This window comes from Sander vitreus, chromosome 2 (genome assembly GCF_031162955.1).
Source record: "Sander vitreus isolate 19-12246 chromosome 2, sanVit1, whole genome shotgun sequence".
Taxonomy (NCBI): domain Eukaryota; kingdom Metazoa; phylum Chordata; class Actinopteri; order Perciformes; family Percidae; genus Sander; species Sander vitreus.
The window spans coordinates 33,533,297-33,558,072 of NC_135856.1; the positions used below are offsets into that span (position 1 = coordinate 33,533,297).

At 41.0% G+C, this 24,776-nt stretch overlaps 1 protein-coding gene across 1 annotated transcript in view; it reads left to right on the forward strand.

Annotated features, from left to right (window-relative positions):
* Positions 1-24,776, forward strand: part of dnah6 (dynein, axonemal, heavy chain 6) — a 69,241-nt gene that overhangs the window by 34,338 nt on the left and 10,127 nt on the right. The window contains exons 43-71 of the mRNA XM_078266663.1: positions 385-532; positions 650-807; positions 1,430-1,561; positions 1,848-2,019; positions 7,142-7,288; positions 7,412-7,485; positions 7,613-7,767; positions 8,284-8,515; positions 8,601-8,753; positions 9,576-9,716; positions 10,381-10,623; positions 10,835-11,002; positions 11,321-11,556; positions 12,866-13,010; positions 14,095-14,211; positions 14,511-14,634; positions 14,886-15,082; positions 15,446-15,649; positions 16,490-16,615; positions 16,709-16,873; positions 18,318-18,385; positions 18,591-18,771; positions 18,980-19,159; positions 19,352-19,585; positions 21,652-21,787; positions 21,999-22,171; positions 22,721-22,911; positions 23,098-23,258; positions 23,651-23,739. Coding sequence (XP_078122789.1) covers positions 385-532; positions 650-807; positions 1,430-1,561; positions 1,848-2,019; positions 7,142-7,288; positions 7,412-7,485; positions 7,613-7,767; positions 8,284-8,515; positions 8,601-8,753; positions 9,576-9,716; positions 10,381-10,623; positions 10,835-11,002; positions 11,321-11,556; positions 12,866-13,010; positions 14,095-14,211; positions 14,511-14,634; positions 14,886-15,082; positions 15,446-15,649; positions 16,490-16,615; positions 16,709-16,873; positions 18,318-18,385; positions 18,591-18,771; positions 18,980-19,159; positions 19,352-19,585; positions 21,652-21,787; positions 21,999-22,171; positions 22,721-22,911; positions 23,098-23,258; positions 23,651-23,739 — 4,650 coding nt within the window. The remainder of the gene's footprint in view (positions 1-384; positions 533-649; positions 808-1,429; positions 1,562-1,847; positions 2,020-7,141; positions 7,289-7,411; positions 7,486-7,612; positions 7,768-8,283; positions 8,516-8,600; positions 8,754-9,575; positions 9,717-10,380; positions 10,624-10,834; positions 11,003-11,320; positions 11,557-12,865; positions 13,011-14,094; positions 14,212-14,510; positions 14,635-14,885; positions 15,083-15,445; positions 15,650-16,489; positions 16,616-16,708; positions 16,874-18,317; positions 18,386-18,590; positions 18,772-18,979; positions 19,160-19,351; positions 19,586-21,651; positions 21,788-21,998; positions 22,172-22,720; positions 22,912-23,097; positions 23,259-23,650; positions 23,740-24,776) is intronic.

Consider the following 24,776-nt stretch of genomic DNA (forward strand, 5'->3'; position numbering starts at 1 on the left):
TCTTGTTAGTCAATGTGTACTGTAGATAGCACTTGGTAGTCTACACCCACCTTCCTGATTACATTTGTAGAAGGGATAGCTAGAGATCATGACTAAATGAAGACTAAGACTACACACAAAAATCATTAATACAACCAAACCTATAAATACTGCACCTATTCAGGTACACTTTAAAATGCAAGAACTACAGTGGTTGTAGAGATCATTACAAGATCCATATGAAATACCCCCAAAATGATTGACTGTTTAGCTTTGGTGCTGAGTTTTTCTACGATAGGGCTGTTTTGTCTTGCTTAACAATTAATCCTCAAGTTTGGAAGAAAGAAGGAAAAAATTCAAGTTGTCAGTGTTTTAAAAGTGTTTGAATGTGTCTGTCCCTGACAGTCGGTGGTGGCTCGGGGCCTACTTAACAGTATCCAGGAAAAAGCAGGATATGTCCCTGTCTACATCAACTTCTCGGCTCAGACCACCTCCGCCCGCACGCAGGAGATCATTGAGTCCAAACTGGAGAAAAAGAGAAAAAACATTATGGGTATTGGCTCACACGCTTTTGATATCATACAAACAGTATCATCCTTTGTACGCATCTGTACATCCGTTAACCTTTTTCTCCTTCTCTCCTTATCCTTTTCATTTCCCCTTCCTGTAGGTGCTCCTGGTAACAAGAAGTTAGTGGTCTTTGTTGATGACCTGAATATGCCTAAACTCGACAGTTATGGCTCTCAGCCCCCTATAGAACTCCTGCGCCAGTTCCAGGACTTTTCTGGCTTCTATGACAGAAACAAGTTCTTCTGGAAGGAGATTCAGGTATAAATGTATACAAATAAAATGAGCTACATTGTAACGACACATTTGACAGCTATGATTATGTATGTGCATATATCTTGGAGTTCAGCAGATGGCTGTTTGAGTGACTTATGTGGCTGTCCATTTTATAAATCTACAAACAGCCCAGTAAACATGCCTTTCAGTATTCAGTTAGAACAATTGTTTTAGATCGAGCATGTTTAACATTTACACATTTTGGCAACAAGGTGTTTGTTGTTTTTGCACAGTCAGCATCAACATCATTTCATTTGGACTTTTAATAAGGTTAGTCCATTTATATAAGAAACCCATTCATCTTGTGTGTCTATGTGTGTTTGACATACATATTGGCCTTATGGATTTTTTTATCTAAAGAAATGCTAATATAGTCATAACTATCTACAGCTTTTCAGATGCTAGAATGTCAGACTGCAGAGCAGTATAAATACTGGTAACACATCAGATTTGCTTAGGGGTGGAATTGTATTGTGTTTAAATGAAATGTGTGTACCTGATGTAGACATCTGATGAAGTTTCTGATGGGCGACATGTTTATCTTTTCTCTATTTTACATTTTGGCAAACCTCTCCTCCACTCCTTCTCCTTTCTACCTCTCCTCCAGGAAATGACCATTGTCGCAGCGTGTGCTCCTCCGGGAGGGGGGCGCAATCCGGTGACCCCCCGATTCATCCGCCACTTCAGCATGCTGTGTCTTCCCACACCCTCAGATCAAAGCCTCAAGCAGATCTTCAAAGTGAGGAGACACACATAGACAGACACACTCAAAGAATGTGGCTACATTTAATGTTGAAAAAGACGTCACAATCGTAATAAATAAATGATTTTGTTCTTACTGGTTTAGGAACAATATTATGAGGCCAGAATGTATAATGTTCATGCACTTATCTCTATGATATCTGACTCTTGCTCTCTCACTCTCTCTCATTTCTCCATCTCACCCCACTCCCCACTGCTAATCACACTTACTTCCTTCTGTAAATGCTTGTTATTATCTCTTTTCCCTCCTAACCTTCCTTCAGGCCATCCTGGGCGGTTTCTTTAGTGAGTTTTCCCAGGAGGTGAAGGATAGTGCCGATCAGATTGTGGATGCATCTGTGGAGATTTACAACCGCTTGAGTGTAGATCTGCTGCCCACTCCCGCTAAGTCCCACTATGTCTTCAATCTCCGGGACCTCTCCAAGTGCGTCCAAGGTGAGACACATGCTGTGAAAGACAAGCACACATTCAGATCAGCTCATTGGACACCCATGGCTCCACAAAGAGCAGCTGCCGCTGTCACAACTGCTAATGACAAACAGCCCAGAGCCCAGTTCAGGGGCTGGGCAGTTGTGGATGCCTTTTTGCAGAATTGACATCTCTTATGCAGCTTTCCAGTTCCACTTGGCTAGCCAGCAGCCAGATTTCTATTTTGTTGAGTTTCAGAAACAGAAACACAAATAAGAGTGAGAAAGAATAACGGTAATGCATACCACTGAAACACAGGCTGAGATGTACAGGTAGTATCTTGTATCCAGATATGTCCAATTGTTCTGCCTTTTGAAAGGCCCCTCGGAATTTGACTTGGAGCAGTGTGTTGGTTTTTGGTTGAAACTTGTATTTCCAATCACTGGGGATTTGATCACTAAATATGCATTTTAATGTTCAGGCATACAGCATGTACTCTCTCTCTCTTTTCCTCAACAGCACAAACTAAACTATAGCTTTGCTGAAAGAGACTTACAGACACAGAGAATGTCTAAATCGTTGTACCTCCACAGCTTGGGGCACAGCTGTGATTTATCTCTTCAAGCCACATTACCAACATTTATGGGCTCTGTCTCAGCCTCATGCTCCCAGATTGTCTGCACCATCACCCTCTCTGCCTCCTTCCCTCTCTCCCTCCCCCCCTCTCTTCCTTTACCCAGCAGGCATCATTATAGCATGAAGATGAGCTGAAGTGACTTCTACAAGGGTTTTCTGTATACCACTTGTTCCATATAGCTAGAGTGCATTACTCAAACACACAGTTCCCCTTAGCAGTACATACTGTTGGTGAGGGGTAATAAACTGACACCCGCTCTTCCCATTTTCTTATATCACTGACATCACATGGCCTCTCTCTACACAATGTCTTTTTCTGTTTTGTTTTACTTTAAACGTATCCTTCGCAGTTGTCTTCATATGGCTTCATAACGAGTAAGTAAAGCAGCTGCTAAAAGTGAGCAGAAGAAATATTTTTCGGAGATACTTACAGACAATATAGGATTTCCCACCAAGCCACTTAAGCTCTTCATTTTATTTTTATTTTATTTTTAATTTTACGTATCTTGCGTCTCTACAATGTTTTCCACTGCGTTGGAAATTGTTATCCAATCAAGCTGTCATGGAAATACTTACAGACGTTGCCTTGGCAAAAAGGGAAAAAGAAAAGCGATCGACTCAGAAACTGACGACTGATAGAGCTCACGCATTCCTGTAGCTGATTACCACATGGCAATCTTACTTCCTGTTTCCCAGCATGCACTGGTACTACGTTACTATGGTTACAAAGATAAACAAACCACACTGAACTGCTGAAACAAAGTAGAACACATTTTCAAGCGGCATGACACTCCCCGCTTGGGCCCACATTAATTAACAGAATCAGTCTTTGGAGAGAGAAGCAGAACCACTTCTGTAATGGGCCGAGAAAAAGTCTTTCTGGTTCCATCCTTGACGACTTCCACTTGAACCTTCCGGACCAATCCATCTTCTCCTGGAAAGGTTTTTGCGATGATGCCCTTAGGCCATTGATTTCTCTTTGCCTGATTGTCTTTTAGGAGAACTATATCTCCTTTTTGGAGGTTTGGCCTTTTTTCTTGCCACTTGTGCCGAAGCTGCAATGTTTTGAGGTATTCATGTTTCCACCTGTTCCAAAACATGTCTGCTAGGCCCTGAATCCGCTTCCACTCCTCTCTGACGAGATGCGCTTCCTCAAAGCTTCCTGACTCTCTCTTGAGAGAGTCGACTTGACCTCCTGGATGTCTGCTCTGTCCTCCTCCCCGCCGTCCTCTGAAGTGGAAGGGGACGACTTAGATTTCCAGGTAGGTGAGTAGGGGTGAAGCGCTGTTACATGAGCAGTGCTCTCACACTCTGTACATTTGAGCTCAGCGGTGCAGTTCTTTGCAAGATGCTCTGTGGAGGAGCAACAGTGAAAGCAGATGTAATGCTCTTTTAAAAGCTGTTTGCGATCATTTATGCTCTTCTCACGGAAGCCTCTGCATTTCCTCAGAGGGTGGGGCTTTTTATGCAGAGGACAATGTTTTATTTGGATCAATTCGTTCCATACTTTCTCTACACTCTGCCTTAGCAGTTCCTGAGACCTGCGTCTTGTGAACATATATGGATGTCTTTGTAGGCCTCTCCCACTTACTCTTTCTCTCTGCTGGAGCTTGCATGAAGAGGTTAAAGCTTGAGTCAGGGTGAGCCCTTGCCTCCGTGGCGATGAAGTTTACCAACACGGAGAAAGGTGGGAAGCTAACAAAATGTTCCTTTTTGTATCTTGTACCAAAGTAAAGCCACTTCTCTTGTATGTTGTATGGGAGTTTCTCGATGATAGGCTTAATTCCTCTGGAGGTATCCATGTACGACAAGCCTGCAAGGTAGCCGTCTTCTTTGGCGGCTTGTAGCTCTGACAACAGGTCGGCTAGATCCCTGAATCTCTGTGGATCTTTTGTTGTGACTTTTGGAAAGTTTTCTAGTTTGTTGAACAGAGCCTGTTCGACGGCTTCTGGCGAGCCATATATTTCATCGAGGCACCCCCATGCCAAGTGCAGTCCAGTTGCTTGATCCTTAATGTTAACTGTTTTTATTCTTCTTACTTGTTCTGCTGACTCTATTCGCAGATACTTGGTGAGGTGGTTAGTTCGTTCAGGAACGATGTTTTCCAGGCCCAATAGTTCATTGGCTGGTCATCATATGCGGTGAGGCCTGACGTCACCAGGCGGCTGCGAGCAAGGTATTTGGTGAGGTCTCCAGTGGATGTAGAATGGTCATAGCTAGCTCCATAAGGCGTCCTTTGAGCAGGCGGGTGAGCAGGAGATGAAGAATCCTGTTTGAAGTTCTGTTGCAGACGATTCCCACCAAGCTGAGGAGCTGGAGAGGAGTTGAGAGGCTGATTGAAGCTTTGTTGTGGCGGTGCCCCACTGGTCTGAGGGGCCTGAGGAACTTGGTGTGGCATAATGTCAGCCGAAGCAGCAGCTTGGGTTTGACTTGCATTAAGTGGGTGGGTTGTTGAAGGGATAACATTGATTGGTTGAGGGTGTGGAGGATGAAGCGTTGGCGAAGCATAGTCACCCCCTCTTCCGACAAATAGACCCTTGCTGCATACGCGCTGGTCTTTGACCGATTGGAGGACCGGGCTGTTAACCTCACTGCATACTTCAAAGCCCATATATTGTAAACCAGCCACAAGAGCATTTGCCTCTGCTATGGCAGCATCCTTTTCTTTTTCATCGTTTAATGCATCAAGATTAGCTTGAACTCGTGCCTGCTCCACTTTAAGTTCAATTTCCTTTTGCGCATGTGCTGCTCTAGCTTGCGCCGCTTCAGCTTTTGCCTTTGCCATGGTGACGGCCATGCTAATCTTCGATCTGGACGATGTACCAGATGAGCGACTGCTTCTTGAGCGCACAGTCTCAGACTGGTTATCTCCATTTCCTTTTTTACTGTTGCTACGTTGTGACATTGTGACTCACCGCGTTTTCAATATCAGGAGAAGGAAGCTAGTGCGTAGCTGACAGGAAGCTGTAGCGTTAGCCGCTTATCTCTTGGTATTGAGTTGCTCCGTAGGATGGCAATCCTTGTGTCCCTCGTTAGCTGTGTTGCCGTCTTTTCACTGTCATGGGCTATTTTCCATTCAGCTTAAACACTCCCAAGAAACTCCAGAACACAGCTGATTAATTTCCATGAAGTTTACTGGGAATTTTGTGAAACTGCAATACAGTACAATGAGATGTCTATATTATTAATCAAACCCAAATACACAGCAACAGTGTAAATAGCACCGTTTAGCTAACATAGCAGTGTAGCCTACATGATAAACACAATCAAGCTAGTAAAAACAACCAGCAGTAATAAACATAAAGCTAACTTAACCAAGCACGAACTAATTAGCTTCTTAGCCGTCTCAATAATCTTACAAAATTAAAATATGCAGTAACGTAATGTTACACGATGAGAAATACTTACAGACGTTGTCTTGGCAAAAAGGGAGAAAGAAAAGTGATCGACTCAGAAACTGACGACTGGTAGAGCTCACGCATTCCTGTAGCTGATTACCACATGGCAATCCTACTTCCTGTGTCCCAACATGCACTGGTACTACGTTACTATGGTTACAAAGATAAACAAACCACACTGAACTGCTGAAACAAAGTAGAACACATTTTCAAGCGGCATGACACAAGCTGTGTCTTACCTTTTTGTTGTGCTCTTCTTGGTTTTCTTCCTTTTGTTTTCTTGGAGATATTTTAATGAGCTCCCTGTTTTTAGCCTTACATTTTTTTTCTTATCCTTTTGCTCCTATGTACAGCATGTATTTACTTAAAGGGCCCATATTATGCTTATTTTCAGGTTCATAATTGTATTTTAAGGTTGTACCTGAATAGGTTTACATGATTTAATTTTCAAAAAACACACTGCACAGCTCTCTCTCACTGCTGCAGATCCTCTTTTCATCTGGTCTCTGTTTTAGCTACAGAGTGAGACCTCTTTTCTTCTTCTTCTGTACTATCTTTGATTGCACTCGCACATGCGCAGTAGCTCAGATGTAGGTCATGTCAGCTAGCTAGCTCCATAGACAGTAAAAGAAAGGCTGTTTCTACAACTTCGGTCAGTTACGAGGCAGGATTAGCTGGGAGACTTCTAAATGAGGGCGCACATGGAAGTAGTTCTTTTGTAGATTATGGTGAACTTGTGTGTGTTGTAGCAGCGCTTTGCTATTGAGAACGAGGTAGCATGCTAGCGTTAGCACAAGCGTTAGCATGCTAACGCTACGAGCTAACGGTTGCGGTTAGCCAGCTCGTTTCGGCTTGTGACGTCACAAGCCGTGCCGATTTTGAACAGCTCACCCGGAGACTGAAGGCAGGACACATTCAGAAACCAGTATCTCACTCAAAACAGCATGGATGGATTTTTTTCAAAGTTTGTATGTGTGTGGAAGCACCAGAGACACAAAAGAACACCCCAAATCCCAGAAAAAGTGTTTTTTTCGTAATATGGGCACTTTAAGATAAGTACAACTGAACAATTCTCCTTTCCGTACATCTTCTTGTTGACCTCTCTTGATGTCTAGGTATACTGCAGTGTGAGCCAAGTCAAGTGAGAGACAGGAACCAGATCTTCCGTCTCTTCTGCCATGAGTGTCAGCGAGTGTTCCACGACCGACTCATCAACAACCAAGATAAGACCTATTTCAACACCATCGTCTCTGAGATGGCCAGTAAGAACTCGGTCACAAAGGCCGTCCCGATAACTCACTTTGCTAAAGTTCACTCTACCCATTTTCCACTTATTTTGCACCTTTGTAATACCCCTCCTTTGACCCTCTCTCTCTTACTACCAGGCAGATATTTTGGCATTACCTTGGAGCCCTCATACTTTGTGACTCAGCCCATCATATTTGGAGACTTCATCAAGGCCAGATTCTCTCTTCTTATTGAAAATGCTTGACAAATTCAGAAAACATTTTGATTTCTAGATTTAAACCAAAATACCTCACAACATTTGTTTATTACAATTGCTCTTCATCTAATAATCCCTGTAGGTGGGTGCAGAGAAAGAAGATCGTCTGTATGAGGATCTGACAGACATGAATAAGATTAAGGTTGTTCTCCAAGATTACCTCGATGATTACAACATGACCTTCTCCAAAGAGACAAAGCTGGTTTTCTTCCAGGACGCCATTGAGCATGTCTCCAGGTGTGTACACGCAAACTTACACCACTGAATTGCCAGATTTTTTGTAAGGCGGCTTCTTAGTTGGTGGTTAATAGATTTTAGCTGCAGGTGGTACAAACTGTGAGAAGAGAGTTACACCAATAAGAAAAGAATATCTAGAAAGTCACTGTGATATGCTCAAGTAGTGTTTGTCACACATACAGTATGTTGCTGCTGATGGTGACTAACATTTTTGGATGTGCTTTGATTATTGATGATTAAGTTATTTTTGTACATCAAGACTCAGCTTATACAAACATATAATGATCAGTATTGTTGTATCACTGCATATCACTCCATAGAAATCTGTTCTTTAACAATACAAGCGTGTAGTCAGTAGGTAGGGCTACACGGTCTTGCTCAAAGACCCTCTCAAAGGATATGTGGCTCACATGACATTGAGCCTGTGACCTGTATATATCTTTATAACCACATCATTTCCTACTGTTTTTGTTTAAAAAATAATGACAATGCTATTTGTCTTATCTTTTACTGTAGGATTTCCCGTATGATTCGCCAGGAGAGAGGCAATGCCCTGCTAGTGGGGGTGGGAGGTACAGGCAAGCAGTCACTCACTCGGTTGGCGTCCCACATGTGTGGGTACCGCTGCTTCGAGATTGAACTGAGTCGAGGCTACAACTATGACAGCTTCCATGAAGACTTGAGGAGACTCTACAAGATGGCTGGTGTGGAGGGCAAGAATATGGTGTTCCTCTTTACGGATACTCAGGTATGATGGATGGACTAATATGAACATTTGGATGCCTGCAGATTGTTTTTTTTTAACCTTAGAGGTGTCCACTCTCCTGTTGTAGATTGTAGTGGAGGAGTTTTTAGAAGACATCAACAACATGCTGAACTCTGGCGAGGTGCCCAACCTTTTTGAAAAAGATGAACTGGAACAAGTACTAGCTGCTACCCGTCCTAAAGCCAAAGAGGCAGGAATCAGTGAGGAGAACAGGGATGAGGTACACACACCGACACAAACACTGTTAAAAATAATAATATATATATATACATTCTGGCAGTACAAAAGTAGCACTGTATATCTGCAAACTAGAAAAACAATGGGTTATGTGCCAGACTCTCTCTTGGCCTGGCACAGTAACACAAAGGGTCCTTTCAGAGAGATATAAATAAACCAATCCAAGACACCCGATGTTTACGATGTTCAGATAAAAGCCAGAGATCATCAGTATCACAAGCTGACAGTAGCCAAAAGTAGATAAGATAAGAAACTTTATTGTCCCCAAGGGGAAATTTTTCTTGGGCAATAGTGCTACACACAGCTGCAATCAACTTAATACAACACATAGTCAACAATACAGTACAGTGGTACACAGTAATAAATGACATACAACAAAAATGCCTTGTGAGGTAAAATATATAAATACATAGGCATTGTATAAATGAGGAAATAATTCCTAAAAACCATAGTGCATTATGCGTACAACTAAATGCAACAGTGCCTCATGGCTTATGAACTACATAAGGATAAACCTGTTTTCTTATTGAGTAGTGTTATAGACGTTGGAAGAAAGGAAAGCTTGAAGTGTTTTTACATTTGCTGGCTCTCATGTCTAACTTCCATAAAATTTTTTAAAAACAACACACAGTTTCTCCCACAAAGGGAAAAAATAGCCATAGAGTCTGGTCAAGAGCAGTCATTTAAAGTCCGTGGCCCCAAGCAAGCTGTAAGAAAACAACAGCCTTTAATGTTATCTGCCAGCTGACCCCAGCTCCAGATATTATGGAGTCTCTGCATATGTATCTGTGTGTGTTGCCCTCAGGTGTTCCAGTATTTCATCTCTCGTGTACGGGAGAAGCTGCACATCGTTCTGTGTATGAGTCCTGTGGGCGATTCCTTCAGGTCCCGCTGTCGTATGTTTCCTTCACTGGTTAACTGCTGCACCATTGACTGGTTTGTGCAGGTATGCTGAGATTGGTCTAATTTTTATCTAGTCATATATACTTACTTCATTTTGGTTTTGGGTTGTGAAATGTAAGATGATTATGTAATTATCATACATAGAAAACCATATAATATAAATACACATTCTGTATGGTACACACAGCAGGATATAGGAATCATCTATACATACATAGGATCTATCACTCTCCTTGTCTTAAACCAGTCTACAGCGCCATTCTTCTTTCAATCTATCTTACATTACAGCCGTGCTGCTGGTCCATGGCATTTATACCCAAAATGTAATTTCTTTTCCACTCTGACATAATTTTTCAGACCCTACTTTCTTCATATTGCATTTTTCTTGTTTTACAACTATTCTCTCCCCCCTCCACCATTCTGTTCACCTGTCTTTCAGTTTATGACTTTCTATCCATATTGTTCCATTAATGTCCTTTATTATTAAATTATTGTTTTGTTAAACTCAGTTGAGGCAGCTTGTTATTGGCATCTTTATTGAATGTCTTCAGTATTGTATTTGTACATTTGCATGGCTTTCTATTGATATTCTGTCGAATCACGGTGAAAAATAAACAAAAGCTAAAATAAAAACTGTATATTCTTGTTATTGCTCGCTACCATTATCTCACTCCTTCCTCTTTTCCCCTTTACCCCCGGGTACCCAGTGGCCTCGTGAGGCGCTGCTCTCTGTCTCTGAGACCTTTTTCCAAAATGTGGACTTTGGCAACGAGGAGCTGAAGCAGAGCTTCTCAGCCATGTGCGTGGAGATACATGTGAGTGTTACTGATATGGCTGAGCGCTTCTACTCGGAGCTGAGACGCCGATACTACACCACACCTACCTCCTACCTGGAGCTCATCAACCTCTACCTGTCCATGCTAGACGAGAAGAGACAGCAGTTAGTGCTTGTAAGTCTGACCATCAAAATGCAACAAATGTCACTACAAGTGATAAGTTGAAGGCTGTGGTGTTAATGATGAACCCTAATCTTAGAGGAAGTAGCAGCTAGTTGCTCTGGCTAGTGGTTTGCAGTAATTGTGAACAATTTCTTTGTTTTGTGATTATGTCTAAAAGCTTTGTATGCATAATATACCTGTGTGTGGGGATGTTTCTGTATAGGCCAGGGATCGTGTGAAGAATGGTCTGACCAAACTGCTGGAGACCAATGTGCTTGTGGATACAATGAAAGTGGACCTGTCCGCTCTGGAGCCAGTGCTGAAACAAAAATCCATTGATGTTGATGCCCTCATGGAGAAACTGGCTGTAGACCAGGAGAGCGCTGACAAGGTGTGTGTGTGTGTGTGTGTGTGTGTGTGTGTGTGTGTGTGTGTGTGTGTGTGTGTGTGTGTGTGTGTGTGTGTGTGTGTGTGTGTGTGTGTGTGTGTGTGTGTGTGTGTGTGTGTGTGTGTGTGTGTGTGTGTGTGTGTGCACATGCGTGACTTTCTGTGTGCGCATGCGTGACTTTCTGTGCGAGGTAGTATTAACATAGAGCTTTCAAAGGTGTGTCTGTTGTTTCCTATAAAGGAACTGAAAAAGCATAATAATGTTCTTCTCATTGCTGGAGTGTATGTGTATGTATATCATACAGAAATATCCCTTCAACAGGTACGTAAAGTAGTGACAGAGGACGAGGCTTTGGCCAAGGTCAAAGCTGAATACACCCAGGAGATAGCCGCTGATGCCCAGAGGGACCTGGATGAGGCTCTGCCAGCCCTGGAGGGTGCCAATCAGGCGCTTAATTCTCTTGACAAGGCTGACATCTCTGAGATCAAGGTGTTCACCAAACCCCCAGACATGGTCATGACCGTCATGGAGGCTGTCTGCATCCTGCTCAGCTGCAAGTCAGTGTGCTTCTCTCTCACCCTAAAATACAAGACTTTTCTTCCTCAAATATGTTTTATTAGTCTCTCTCTCCCCAGCTTATATTCCATTGTTACAAACTCCCTTCTCAGTTATTATGTCACAGCCTTACATTCTATTTTATAAGGAAATAGAACAAACTTGGGATGGCAGATGCCGTTTGATATTGCTTTTTCATAATAAATTCATAAAGCGGACAGACCAGACATTCTCTATATGATGTGTGTTTTAGTTGTTCAGCACAATTGATTTAATTTGACACCAATGATAAATGGTCATCTGAAAACAATGTCTAATTCTGTCGGATCAAAAGAGGATGCTGGTATGCCATCCCAAACTGATGGAAATCTAGGATAAGTGACTGTAAAAAAGAAAGAATACCAAATTGGAAAATGTATTCACCCAATGTCCCAACAAAGATTGATCATGCGTCCTGATCTCATCCCATTGGTCATGATGAGTCATTATTATAATCACAATCATCACTGTAGCCACCTTCATCATCTTGGCATTTATAATATCTTCAGTGTAATTATTATCACCATCATTTTAGTAATTCCAAAAATGATGATCATCATTATAATCACAATGCTCTCTGTTGTTTTGCAGGCACTCTGCCAAATGTTTAAATTTTGGGCCTATTTTTTAATCCCACATAATTGTAGTCAGCATCCAGAGGGATTACTTTACCATCTCATGACTCAGCATGCATCAATCCCTAAATGTCATCAGTTATTAATCTACTGCATTGCTGCACTAACTCCAATCCTTCCCAATATCCTATCTACTCTTACTATCTACCACCCGCCACAGACTAGCACTATGTAGAACTCTTACTGACTTAGCACTAGGACAAATTACATGTATGTATGATATATCGTTTGATAAACTAGACTCTCGTCTGTTGTTTGTTTTTCTAAGTTGTGATGTGAGTCTTTCTGTTAAATGTCATTTGTATTTGTTGGATGTCAAAGTGGAATCCCTACATTATATATATATGGTATGATGACCGACAGTAATTTACATTAGCATGTCCCTTGATTATTTATAAGTAGAATTTCATTCTTATGTGAATGCTAGCAATTGAAAACTCTTGCACCATGTACTAAACATGTGTAACAACCTGCCAGACTTAGATTCAGCTAAAAAATCAGCTTCAATCATTTCTTTTAACAGATATATTTTGTCCCCATATGAATTAAGCCACACATGCACACATATTAATTATTATTAGGCATTGTCTTAGGCCCTTTTTTTCACAGCTCCACTAACATGCCTGTCTTCCTACAGACCGGACTGGCCCAATGCCAAGCAATTACTGGGAGATGCCAATTTCCTCAAGCGTCTGACTGACTACGACAAGGACAATATCAAGTCTCAGATCTTGCAGAAGTTGCAAAAATACATCAACAACCCTGATTTCATACCTGAGAAGGTTTGTTTGGATTTCATGCCAAACACTGATATGTCAGTCAGATTTTTTGGAGTAGGGCTCAGAGTAAACAGACTGTGGTGAAATTGGAGTTCAAACACTTGAACAACAGCTTTGAATAATGATAATATAAAATAAATACAAATTTGTATAGCACCTTTCAAAACATACCTACAAAGTGCTTCACAGCAGCAAAATAAAAACAGAATCCAGTAAAATGACAATAGCATAAAAAGATCATTTGAATAAGAAGCAACTAAAATACAGTATATATAGTTATGTTGCAAAATAAAATAATGCATATACATACACACATACATACATGCACACATACATACATGCACACATACATACATACATACATACATACATACATACATACATACATGCATACATACATACATGCACACATACATACATGCACACATACATACATACATACATACATACATGCACACATACATACATGCACACATACATACATGCACACATACATACATACATACATACATACATACATACATGCACATACATACATGCACACATACATACATGCACATACATACATACATTACATACATACATACATACATACATACATACACACATACATACATGCACACATACATACATGCACACATACATACATACATACATACATACATACATACATACATACATGCATACATATTATGTAAGTTTGAGAGTTAAATAGAAACTGGAAAATAACTGCTTAAGTTTTGATAATGTGGTTCGATAATTATGGTCATATGGACTAGGGATAGATTGATTATCGGCCCTGGCCATTTTTTTGGCAGTTTGCAGATTATCTGTATCAGCGTTTTATTTGCCTGATAACCCATAAAGTTAATTAAAATTAAAGATGTAATTTTCACTGTTAATGCATATCGGTTCCGAATATCGGTTATTGGTTTTATTAACTACTAATAATCGGTATCGGCCTTGAAGAACCAGTATCTCTTGATCCCTAATATGGACATTGGATACGTAGGTTGTGTAAAATATAACACGGTGTGCTTCACTATTTGCTTCTTGGTGTAATTCGTTATTTTGTTCTTGCTGTTAGGTAGAGAAGGTATCTAAATCCTGCAAATCAATGTGCATGTGGGTCAGAGCAATGGATCTTTACTCCAGGGTCCTCAAAGAAGTTGGCCCCAAGAGAGAAAAACTGGCCAAGGCACAGGTCAGTAACACTCAGCAGAGTGCAGTAGGCATTCAGGTTTTTAATATACATGCAATTACAATTTAATGGAATGTGATTTACATACTCTTGCTTTAAATCATAATGATGCCTATTTTGTCAAGTCTACTGCAATCAAAGCATTCTTCCAGTAAACACCAATCCATTCTCTATTTTTACTCAAAATTACCCTGCATACATTGGACCAAATAATTAGAGAAAGAAATTGACTAAATTCTCTAAAATGGTTCATTAATGGTATTTTCCTCCATTCCTTTCTTCCACTCTTCCAACCATTGTAGGAGGAGCTGGATACCACTATGGCAACCCTGAGGGAGAAGCAACAACAGCTTCAGGATGTGGAGAACCAGATCAAGGTCCTACAGGATAAGTTTGACAGCAGCATAAATGAAAAAGAGGAGTTGGGTAAGGGGTGTACCCTTTATATGTAACCTCTTTAAACTTTTCCTGAGTTTTAAACTGCCCCACTGCATATATTATATGAATTAATGTGTGAACATCTGCAAAAAAGTTCACACTTATATTTCTGCTATCCCTTTCAGTATTTAAGGAGTTTATTATTACCCATTGGAATTGAAGAAAAAAAATGTCTGTCAGCATTTACCTTGCTAATAGTCTTTCCTCTCTCTCTTTCTGACCACTCTCTATCCTTAAAGTTAACACCATGGCTCTGACAGAGGCTCGGTTGGCCAGGGCAGGGAAGCTCACTTCTGCCCTAGGTGATGAGCAAGTACGCTGGGAACAAAGTGTTGCCTTGTTTGAGCAAGAGATCATCAACGTCGTGGGGAATGTGTTCATTGCAGCTGCTTGTGTGGCCTACTATGGAGCGTTCACTTCCCACTATAGACAGCTGGTGGGTACAGTGGGATTAGGTGCAATTCAGAGCTTTTTAGGACTACTCTATGAGCTCACTCTATAGTCTTACACTTTGTTGAAATACAGTACACCCTTTTATGTAGCAGTGTTCATAGGACAGCAAATAAAGCCCAATTGTGTCTCAATATTGTACTTCTGCTTTGAGATTCCCAGAACAGAATAGATATATGTTAATGGCACTGAACTAATTATGTTTGTACATTATTAAACTGCAGAAGTACATTGTTGAAATCAGTTATAAGAAAGGAGGAACATTCTAAAATATGCAAGATACGAAAACCAACCAAAGAAAAAAATGAATGCACTCATGCTTGTGAGTGTATGTGCCCCTTTTCCGCAGCTAATTGACCAGTGGATAATACAGTGCCAGGAACTGAACATCCCCATCAGTTCCAGTTTCAGCCTAATCAACATTCTGGGTGACCCATTTGTTATCCGCCAGTGGAACACAGAAGGTCTGCCTCGTGACGTTGTCTCTACGGAAAACGGGATCCTGGTGACCCAGGGCCGCCGCTGGCCACTTATGATCGACCCACAGGATCAGGTGAATCAGAAACTGGGATTAAGGAAGCATTCATTCAGCGTGGATTAATCTGTTGTTCGTTGTGATTAATCAGTTAATCAGTTTCTTATTTGATGACTTGCATTTTCCAAGTTTCACACATTGTGTCCTGTTACTGTCATGTTATTGTGTATACACTGGGTTGAAAACCCAAGTGAATAATATTCTATTCCATAAATTCCTTGCCTTTCTGGATTGCATGTGTTTCAACACATTAGCTAGGTGGCTGCGGTACCAGCGTAAAGGACAAAAAAAAAAAAAAATCTCTCTCAAAATAGAACTTTTTGTCAGACACGATCAAAGTCAGAGACTGGCCCCTGCCCCAGGAAACACACACATACACACAGTTCCAAGCTTCCCCACACAGAAAGGGCACAAACCAGCTCACTCAGATTTACAAACACATAGAGGATAGAATTATTGTCACACCTTCAGTTTTGAGGCCTCCATTCAGCTTACTGTTCCATATCTTCTTGACCACTGACATGTCCAATTTTCTCTCCTGTCATTTTTTAGCTTTCTTTTCTCCTCCATCCCTGTAACTCTGTCTGTTGTCTTTTTTCTGAGTACAGAAGCTCTCTTTTACTTTACATAGACGGAGGAATGCAAATATGGGTATATAAGTCGTTTGTGTAACCTTTCATGTATGACATTGAGCATGATCACATACAGTATTGTGTGTATGTTTTTACTGCTGTGCCATTACATTGATATAGGCTCCCTTTATTACATTAAATGCTGAAATGTGTTATTTTTGTTTACAAAATATGTAAACAGGCCATTTGTATCACATTAGATAAAGGTTATTTCTTTCACCCTCAGGCCAACCGATGGATCCGTTCTAAAGAGGCCAAGCATGGTCTAAAGGTGATCAAGCTAACAGACCCAAGCTTTCTCCGTACCCTAGAGAATGCCATACGCATGGGCATGCCTGTACTTCTAGAGGAGGTAGGAACACACTAAAAACCAAAACATAACATTCTTATTAATGATTGGGTATGAATGTTGCCATCCCTACATTTTTGTATTGTGTGTGTGTAGTTGAAGGAAACCATAGATCCAGCTCTGGAGCCCATCCTGCTGAAGCAGACATTTGTGACTGGTGGACGGACATTAATCCGACTCGGAGACTCAGATATTGACTATGACAAAAACTTCAGGCTCTATATGACCACCAAGATGGCCAACCCACACTACCTACCAGAGGTAAGGACAGCACACACACACACACACACACACACACACACACACACACACACACACACACACACACACACACACACACACAAACACACACACACACACACACACACACACACACACACACACAAACACACACACACACACACACACTCCTTTAAATGTCCATATTTGGTTCATCTGGCATCAACAAATGTGCATCAGATGCAATGCCCATTCACTATGGAGTCTTGGATTAGACGAACACTAACACACCTCTGTCGGTTGCCTTAAAGTGCCCATATTATGAAAAAATTACTTTTTCTTGGATTTGGGGTGTTCTTTTGTGTCTCTGGTGCTTCCACACACATACAAACTTGGGAAAAAACCATCCATGCTGTTTTGAGTGAGATACGGGTTTCTGAATGTGTCCTGCCTTCAGTCTCTGGGTGAGCTGGTCAAAATCGGCAGTCTACGTCATCGGCCGAAACATTTGGTGTGTGCTAACCACTTTAGCTAATACCACATCAGCTAGCTGTTTCTCCAACTTCGGTCAGTCCAAGGTAGGATTAGCTGGGAGACTTCTTCTAAACAAGGGCGCACTTCCAATTTTGCATGGAATACTTGCAGAACAGGGACATGTAAGTAGTTCTATAGTGTTGTAGCAGTGTTTTGCCATTCAGAACGAGGTGGCTAACTGCTAACTGCTAGCGCTAGCTTCTAGCTAGTAGTCCTTACCTAGCTACTGAGCATGAGCGACTCCCAACAAAGATGGGATAGAAGTGTGATGTCTCACTCTGTAGCTAAAACAGAGAGCTCAACACACAGGGTGAAAAGAGGAGCTGCAGTAATTGTTGCAGTACAACAAAAATATGTTGTTTTTTTTTTAAATTAAACCATGTAAACCTATTCTGGTACAACCTCTAAATACAATTATGAACCTGAAACATTTTACAAACTACAGCAACCAGATATTTATCGGCTTGCAAAAAAAGAACATGTTTTGTGGACCAAGAGAAACAGTATAAGAAATGAACATTTGTGCTCGTACAATTACTGCTTGGCTTCCTCTAATGGCACCGGCTATGGTCAGTTTGCAGGAATTGTAGAGATGTAGTCGCCTGCCAGCTCGCCGACTATGGCCTTTTATTCAACGCCAGCCCAGGAGAGCAGCAACACCATGTGAATGCAAACTTTTATTCCTGTGTTAGTTCAAAGCCGCAGTGCATCAAGGCAGTAACTTAGACAACATGAACCCAGTGTTGTCTGTAGTCTTTTTGTTGGATATCAGCTGTCAAATACATGAAAGATTAAAAGTGGCATGAGAGTAGATTGATGTGCAATTGTTTTTTAGGACACATGGAATTGTGGCTTTCACTTTGTGTGTGTGTGTGTGTGTGTGTGTGTGTGTGTGTGTGTGTGTGTGTGTGTGTGTGTGTGTGTGTGTGTGTGTGTTCTTGTTGCCCTTCAGGTGTGCATCAAAGTTACAATTATCAACTTCACCGTGACCAGGTCTGGCTTGGAAGACCAACTGCTTAGGTACATAGATACAGAAAAAAGAGATTGCATCCTTTCCAAACCACCTGGTCCACATTTACAACCTTCTATACGACTCTCTGTACCTCAGTAATGACATAATCTCAGACTATTTTTAGCTAGTGATATTTAGGTTTGATTAGTTTTCTTTCCCGCACATTCTTTTCTCTACCTCGATCTTTCTGCAACCCCTTTTTCTCTCCCTCAGTGACGTGGTACAACTGGAGAGTCCACATCTGGAGCAACAGAGGAATGAGTTGATTATGCGCATCAACGCTGACCGCAACCAGCTAAAAGCCATCGAAGACCGCATCCTTAAGCTTCTTTTCACCTCTGAGGGGAATATACTTGACAACGAGGAGCTGGTTCAAACTCTCCAGGAGTCAAAGGTGAATCTTAAATCAGGCACAGGGCATATAGATATTTTCATCATATACAAATCATCATTTCCACTTAACGTTTGGAGTTTTACTTGTGTTCTCATATTGGTCTATCCTATTTTCTCCTTTCCTCTACCACATCTCTTCTGTTCTTGTTTTGTTGCTATTCAACTCTTTCTTTTTTTGTCTTTTCCTCTCCGTTTCCACCATTCCTCAGGTGACATCAGAGGCCATCAAGCATCGTCTGGAGGAGGCAGAGGCCACCGAGATAATGATTAACGCTGCAAGGGAGCGATACCGACCAGTGGCCACCCGAGGCTCAGTCTTGTACTTTGTAATCGCCAGTCTCTCTGAGATCGATCCAATGTACCAGTTCTCCCTCAAGTACTTCAAACAGGTACAAGAGAGTAATCAGGCTTCATTTTACAAGCCACTGAGAAATCTTTTCTTTAAGCTTTTGTAAGAAACACTTTATGAAAAGACTTCAAGCCCCGATGTAAAATAATTATAATAATAATAATAATAATATAATAATTTTTTAACAATTTGATGTCCCTTTCTTTATGTTCTTTTCTTTCTCCACCCTCAGCTCTTTAACTCCACCATTGAGATGTCAGAGAAGAGCAGTGTGTTAGAAGAGCGTCTCCAGATCCTGCTGGACCAGATCTTGCTCAACTCCTACATCAATGTGTCCCGTGGCCTCTTCGAGCAGCACAAGCTTATCTACAGCTTCATGTTATGTATAGAGATCATGAGGCAGCGAGGCGAGATTTCTGATGCTGAGTGGCAGCACTTCTTAAAAGGAACTGCCTCTTTGGAAAAGGTGAGGTGGGAAATCAAGTCAAAAATAATTCCCGCTGGTGTCAGATGAGAATCTATCTATCTAATAGGGGGGTGGAGGAGGCCACAATGCATCAATGGTGTTTATTGATAAAGAAATGTGCAATGATAGTTTTTAGCCAGTTAAGGCCCAAGCAGTCTGTTGCACCAGATGAACCAGAAGTTTAAGATTACTTTAACATCCTAGCAGTTTGGTCCGTTTTAACCAAACCCGGGAGTGTTTTGTCAGATAGTCCGGTTTGTTTGGGGTGGTGTGAAAGCTCATTCCAACTCTGGTGCGGACAAAACAACTGAACTTTGGTCTGCTTGAAAACGGGGGTGCCCAAATATAGGATGTGAACCTGAAAAACAATGCATTTACTAGACTGAAATTTCAACCTTTCACACGATTTACCGAGTTGATCATTTTGATCAAATCCATAAGTTATCGCCATGTCTCTACAGAACTATAGGTGTAAAAGTGTCCTTAGTGTAAAGTCAACTGTTGTGTTGTAACTGGTTAGTTTTACACTTAACCCATCACTTTGTTCAGTTGCACCATCTCTACTTGCACTATTACTGTAGCCATAACCAAGTCGACTGTAGTCAAATCATTGTGGCAGAGAGTGACATTTCTCCCAGGAGAAAATGAGACAAGTAACAGAAAGTAAGAGAATTACAACTGACTGTTTAAAAAAAGAATACAGTGTAGACTATCATGTGTGAACTGGTGCCACGGGCTTCAGAGATATTGAGAAAAACAATGTCTGGACTACATCATTTTGAATATACCAGAATGCCCAACTGTCAATAAGGAGATTGGACCACAGAAGCCAGAACTAGCTGAGGTTTAGCTATGAGGTTTATTGCCTAGGAATAGAGATGCAACATCCTATGTTTAACTGTGGCATAAGCTCTAAATAAATAAAATAATTTAAAAAATTGGGCTTTCAGGTATTTTTATAATTGGATGAAAAATAGAAAAAAATCTTACAGTTTTTTTTGGCTGGATCCTCTTAACTGCAGATAAACAAGGTGCTGTTTTATTTTTCACTTTCAAAATCCCCCCAGGGTGGCCTGTAAGCAGTATCTCTCCCCCTCTTACGTCGGGATTGAGTTGATTGAAAAAAGGGCTTTGTCACAAAGTGGCAGTCTCTCTCTGTCCTGGCCAGCTTATTGCTGAGAAACTACTGAGACTGATGGGAACACACACACAGTAAGAGAGAGACAAAAGAATCAGAAAATCTCTAGAGAGGTTGACAAAAAAAAAAAATCTTTCTGTTGAAGAGAGATAAGAACGGGAGAGTATCTCTGTTTCTCAGCTGTCCATACAACCTGTATGTTGCATGCTAATAGGTCTTGAACAATCAACAAATAAGCCTTGGTACCTCAAGTCAGGCATGACACCTTCAGAGGTGCTAAATAAGGTCATCTGAACTAAGAGTCCAATAGACCGCAGAATAGTCCATTGGCATTTCAATGGTTTTCATTGAAAAATCGCTTTCTCCCTATATATTTCTCTATATTTGTTATCTTCCTTCTCAAACCCCAGTGGGTCAGAAGGGTGTGCAGCTGAAGCACCATTGGTTTAGGCATTTCAGAAGGTAAAAGTTAGTGCATAGCAATGAATAAAAGGCGTTTTGAGATTAAGCTAGATTTAGACGCTTTTAAGCCCACAGTACAGATCAGTCAGTTCATCCACCATTTGGCTCTCATTTATATGGCATTACTTCCGTCGTGATCCTCATGCTAATGCTGTCATTCCTTTCCTGTCCTTCACCTCTGTGCCTCTGTCTCCTGTCTTTTGCATCACAGCTTCAATACATCCATCATCAATGCTTTTCTTGCTGATTTTAAAAGCTTTTTACTCACGGTTTCTTTTCTGCTATGTCTATGTGCCTTAGATGTTCTGAAGCATCCTCTCTTTCCACTTTTATTAATCCTTTTTATTAAAAGTTTATTTAATTCTTCTTTACTGCCTCTCTAGTCAAGGACGGTCCTCTATCTCCTTCCCATCTCCTTCCTTTGTGGTTGTATAATTGTCTCCTTTTCTATTTCTCCTTCTCCTAGGACTATGCAGAACGGCCAGATGTGCCATGGCTAAGTGATTTTTATTGGCAGACATGTTGTGAGCTGGAGGACACACTACCCTGCTTCAAGGACATCTCCAAGGAAATCACCAGAACCCATATCCACATCGAGCTAGGTAACCCAACCCAAATGTTATCCTGGCTGATAAGGTAAGAATCAGCATAGTTAGTACATCGTGTTTCGGCTTAATATAAAGTATAAAAACTAGAATGCTTGACCTACAAAACATATTTTTTCACTCTCAGGCTTTTATTTCATCATTCTTCTACCATCTTCTACCACATTGTGATTTGTGTAGCATTAAATGGCAGTCGCCTCTCCTTTAGGACAACTTCAAGCATCTATTAATCCAGAGAACTGGGAAGGCTATGTGTCAGAGTTGCCTCCTCTTAAGGAGTCCAAAGAGGTGAAGCAGCAGAGCGGGATCAGAGGCTACTGGAATGAGAGGCTGGGGGCCTTCCAGAAGCTAGTCCTAATCAAGAGCTTCCTTGAAGAAAAGGTGAGCTAAAATGAAGTCTGTGGAAAGATATTTATTAAACCTGCAACAGCTTTTTATTTTCTGGCCACTTGTGTGCAGTAGAAACAAGTTGTACATGTCAATTAACATTTGTTGTCCATGTCATTTTATCCAGCAAATATTTGGCTAATTACAGTAATTTACAGCTATGCTGGCCTGCAGCCCGCAGCTTGACCATTCCAAAACATGATATCGTCCTTTGCATTCCAATGGAGAACCAGACATGCCAGCAACTGGATTTAAACAAAATCCTTCTATTCTCGTCAGTGATGTCCAGTCCAGTGTTAATAAAAACATCCTGATTACCTATTTCAATTTATTTCTATTTATGTCCCCATAATGTCACTCTCCTTGGTTATAACATCTGTCAAAATGTAGTTTTATATTCCACCCCTTTTCTTACTTTGATGCCATCTCTTTACCTTTATCTTTTGTCACATTTTATCATGCATATACTGTGTCTCTTTCTCTTAACTACTTGTCCTCTTTGTCATGTTTTTCTCTGATTTACTTCCTCTCCCTCTTGTCCAGGTGGTGTTTGCAGCAACAGAGTTTGTGATTGTCAGCCTAGGGAAGCAGTTTGTGGAGAACCCTCCAGTAGACCTGGCAAACCTCTACAATGATATGTCCCCTTCCACACCACTGGTCTTCATTCTCAGCACAGGATCCGACCCCATGGGGGCCTTCCAGCGCTTCGCAAAAGAGAGAGGTTGTCTTGACAGGTAAAACACAAAGACAGATGATATAAGGTCGGGGTGTTATCACAGAATAGAGATGAAAATATAAAGGGCAACAGACAGCAACCTTGATTGGTAGAGAGAAGAGAAGTTTACTGTGATGATCAGTGAATATAGGTGTTGACATACAGTATAATCACAGGGGTATTTCCAACTTTCTCTGTCTGTCAGAGTTGAGTCCATCTCATTGGGTCAAGGCCAGGGGCCGATAGCAGAGAAGATGATCCGTGCAGCACTGAAGAGTGGCAAATGGGTCTTTCTGCAGAACTGTCATCTGGCTGTGTCCTGGATGTTAGCTATGGAGGAGCTCATCAAGACCTTCACTGATCCAGGTATTACCACATCGAAACACTTCCATGTGACTATACACGTGATCACAGAAGGGTAGAGCATCCTGATACCTATTCAGTATGTGGCTACGGTCCCATTCATGATTACATTTCAGACTGTTGCTCCTGTCCAATGCATGGTGGCTGAGAAACCAGCTCACTGCAACTTGGAAGAAAAATGCCATGTGAATACAGAAAACGCACTGTAATGTGCACACAACATAACAGAACTTCCGGGGACACAAATGACTAAATGACTGCTGTTTCCTTGGTTTTTCACAGCATCAGCATCAGTGAAAAATATTTTTTTTTCTGTGTAGTCAGAGCCACATTCATTAAATAGTTTTTTCTTTTGTTAATGGCTGTGAATAATGTTCCCTTCTGTTCCTGTGCAGAAACATCAATCAACGAGAACTTCCGTTTGTTTCTCAGTTCCATGCCTACCAAAGTATTTCCTGTTACAGTGCTTCAGAACTCTGTCAAGGTAAACACACACACATACACACACACACACACACACACACACACACACACTCTCACACTCTCACAATTCACACCCACATGCTTTGAAAGCAAATATTCTAAAGACAAATACTGAGTTTAATGTCTACGACTTATTTGGGAAATCACAGTTGATACTGCACATATTGCATCTGTACAAAAGACTATTAATAATTCATTTTAATACAATTTTGTATTCTAAAGATAGTAGGTTGAAGAAAGCGTATTAATTGCGGAGAAGAACCTGAAGGTTTTATTCTTAAGCATTAGATAATGGCAATGTCGTTGTGTCTGCTGGGATACGGGATGTAAGTAAAAGGCTAAATGGATTTGATTTGCATTCCTTTTAATAGAAAGTTACATGACGTCTTGCATGCTTTGTAATTTGTTGAACAAAAGGCAGAACCAATGCCATCACCTTAAAAGGAAGTGTCACAACATCGGTAGTAGTAAAATCAGCCCAAAAGGAAAGGAGTTTTTTAAGTGCATGCTTTTTATTCCATGGGCTATGTAGGTCAAGCTGACTTGACCCAAAATGTGATCCATTCACAGAGCCATAAATTCAATGGTTAGACATTCTTCTCGTAATTTACTTTTTCAGCTGTCACGTAAACAACTGTGAAGCTGCTCAAAAGTCTATGAGCTCACATAAATTAAGTTAATAGTGGATTTCAGCATAAATCAGGAAGTTGAAATTTGGGATCTGTGTATACTGTACATCATCTGGGTCAAGCCACAGTATCACAAGAACTTTAAATAATAGCAACAAACGAGAATAATCAGGTGCATATTCAAGCAGTCCTTATTTTAACGTTAAAGTCATTTTAGTGGCAACACCAGCAAGTTCTGTGATAAGTAGTTGAGAGGGCTCCTAAGTCACTGGATCGATGTACAAACGTGCAAAAAGTTACTGCTGCTGCTGTCATTAAGCCTCTAAATTGGAGCAACATGTGTGAAAGGTTTATTTGACATAGGGCTTTAAACATTGTATTTCTTCATATGCAAGAATATTCTAATGTT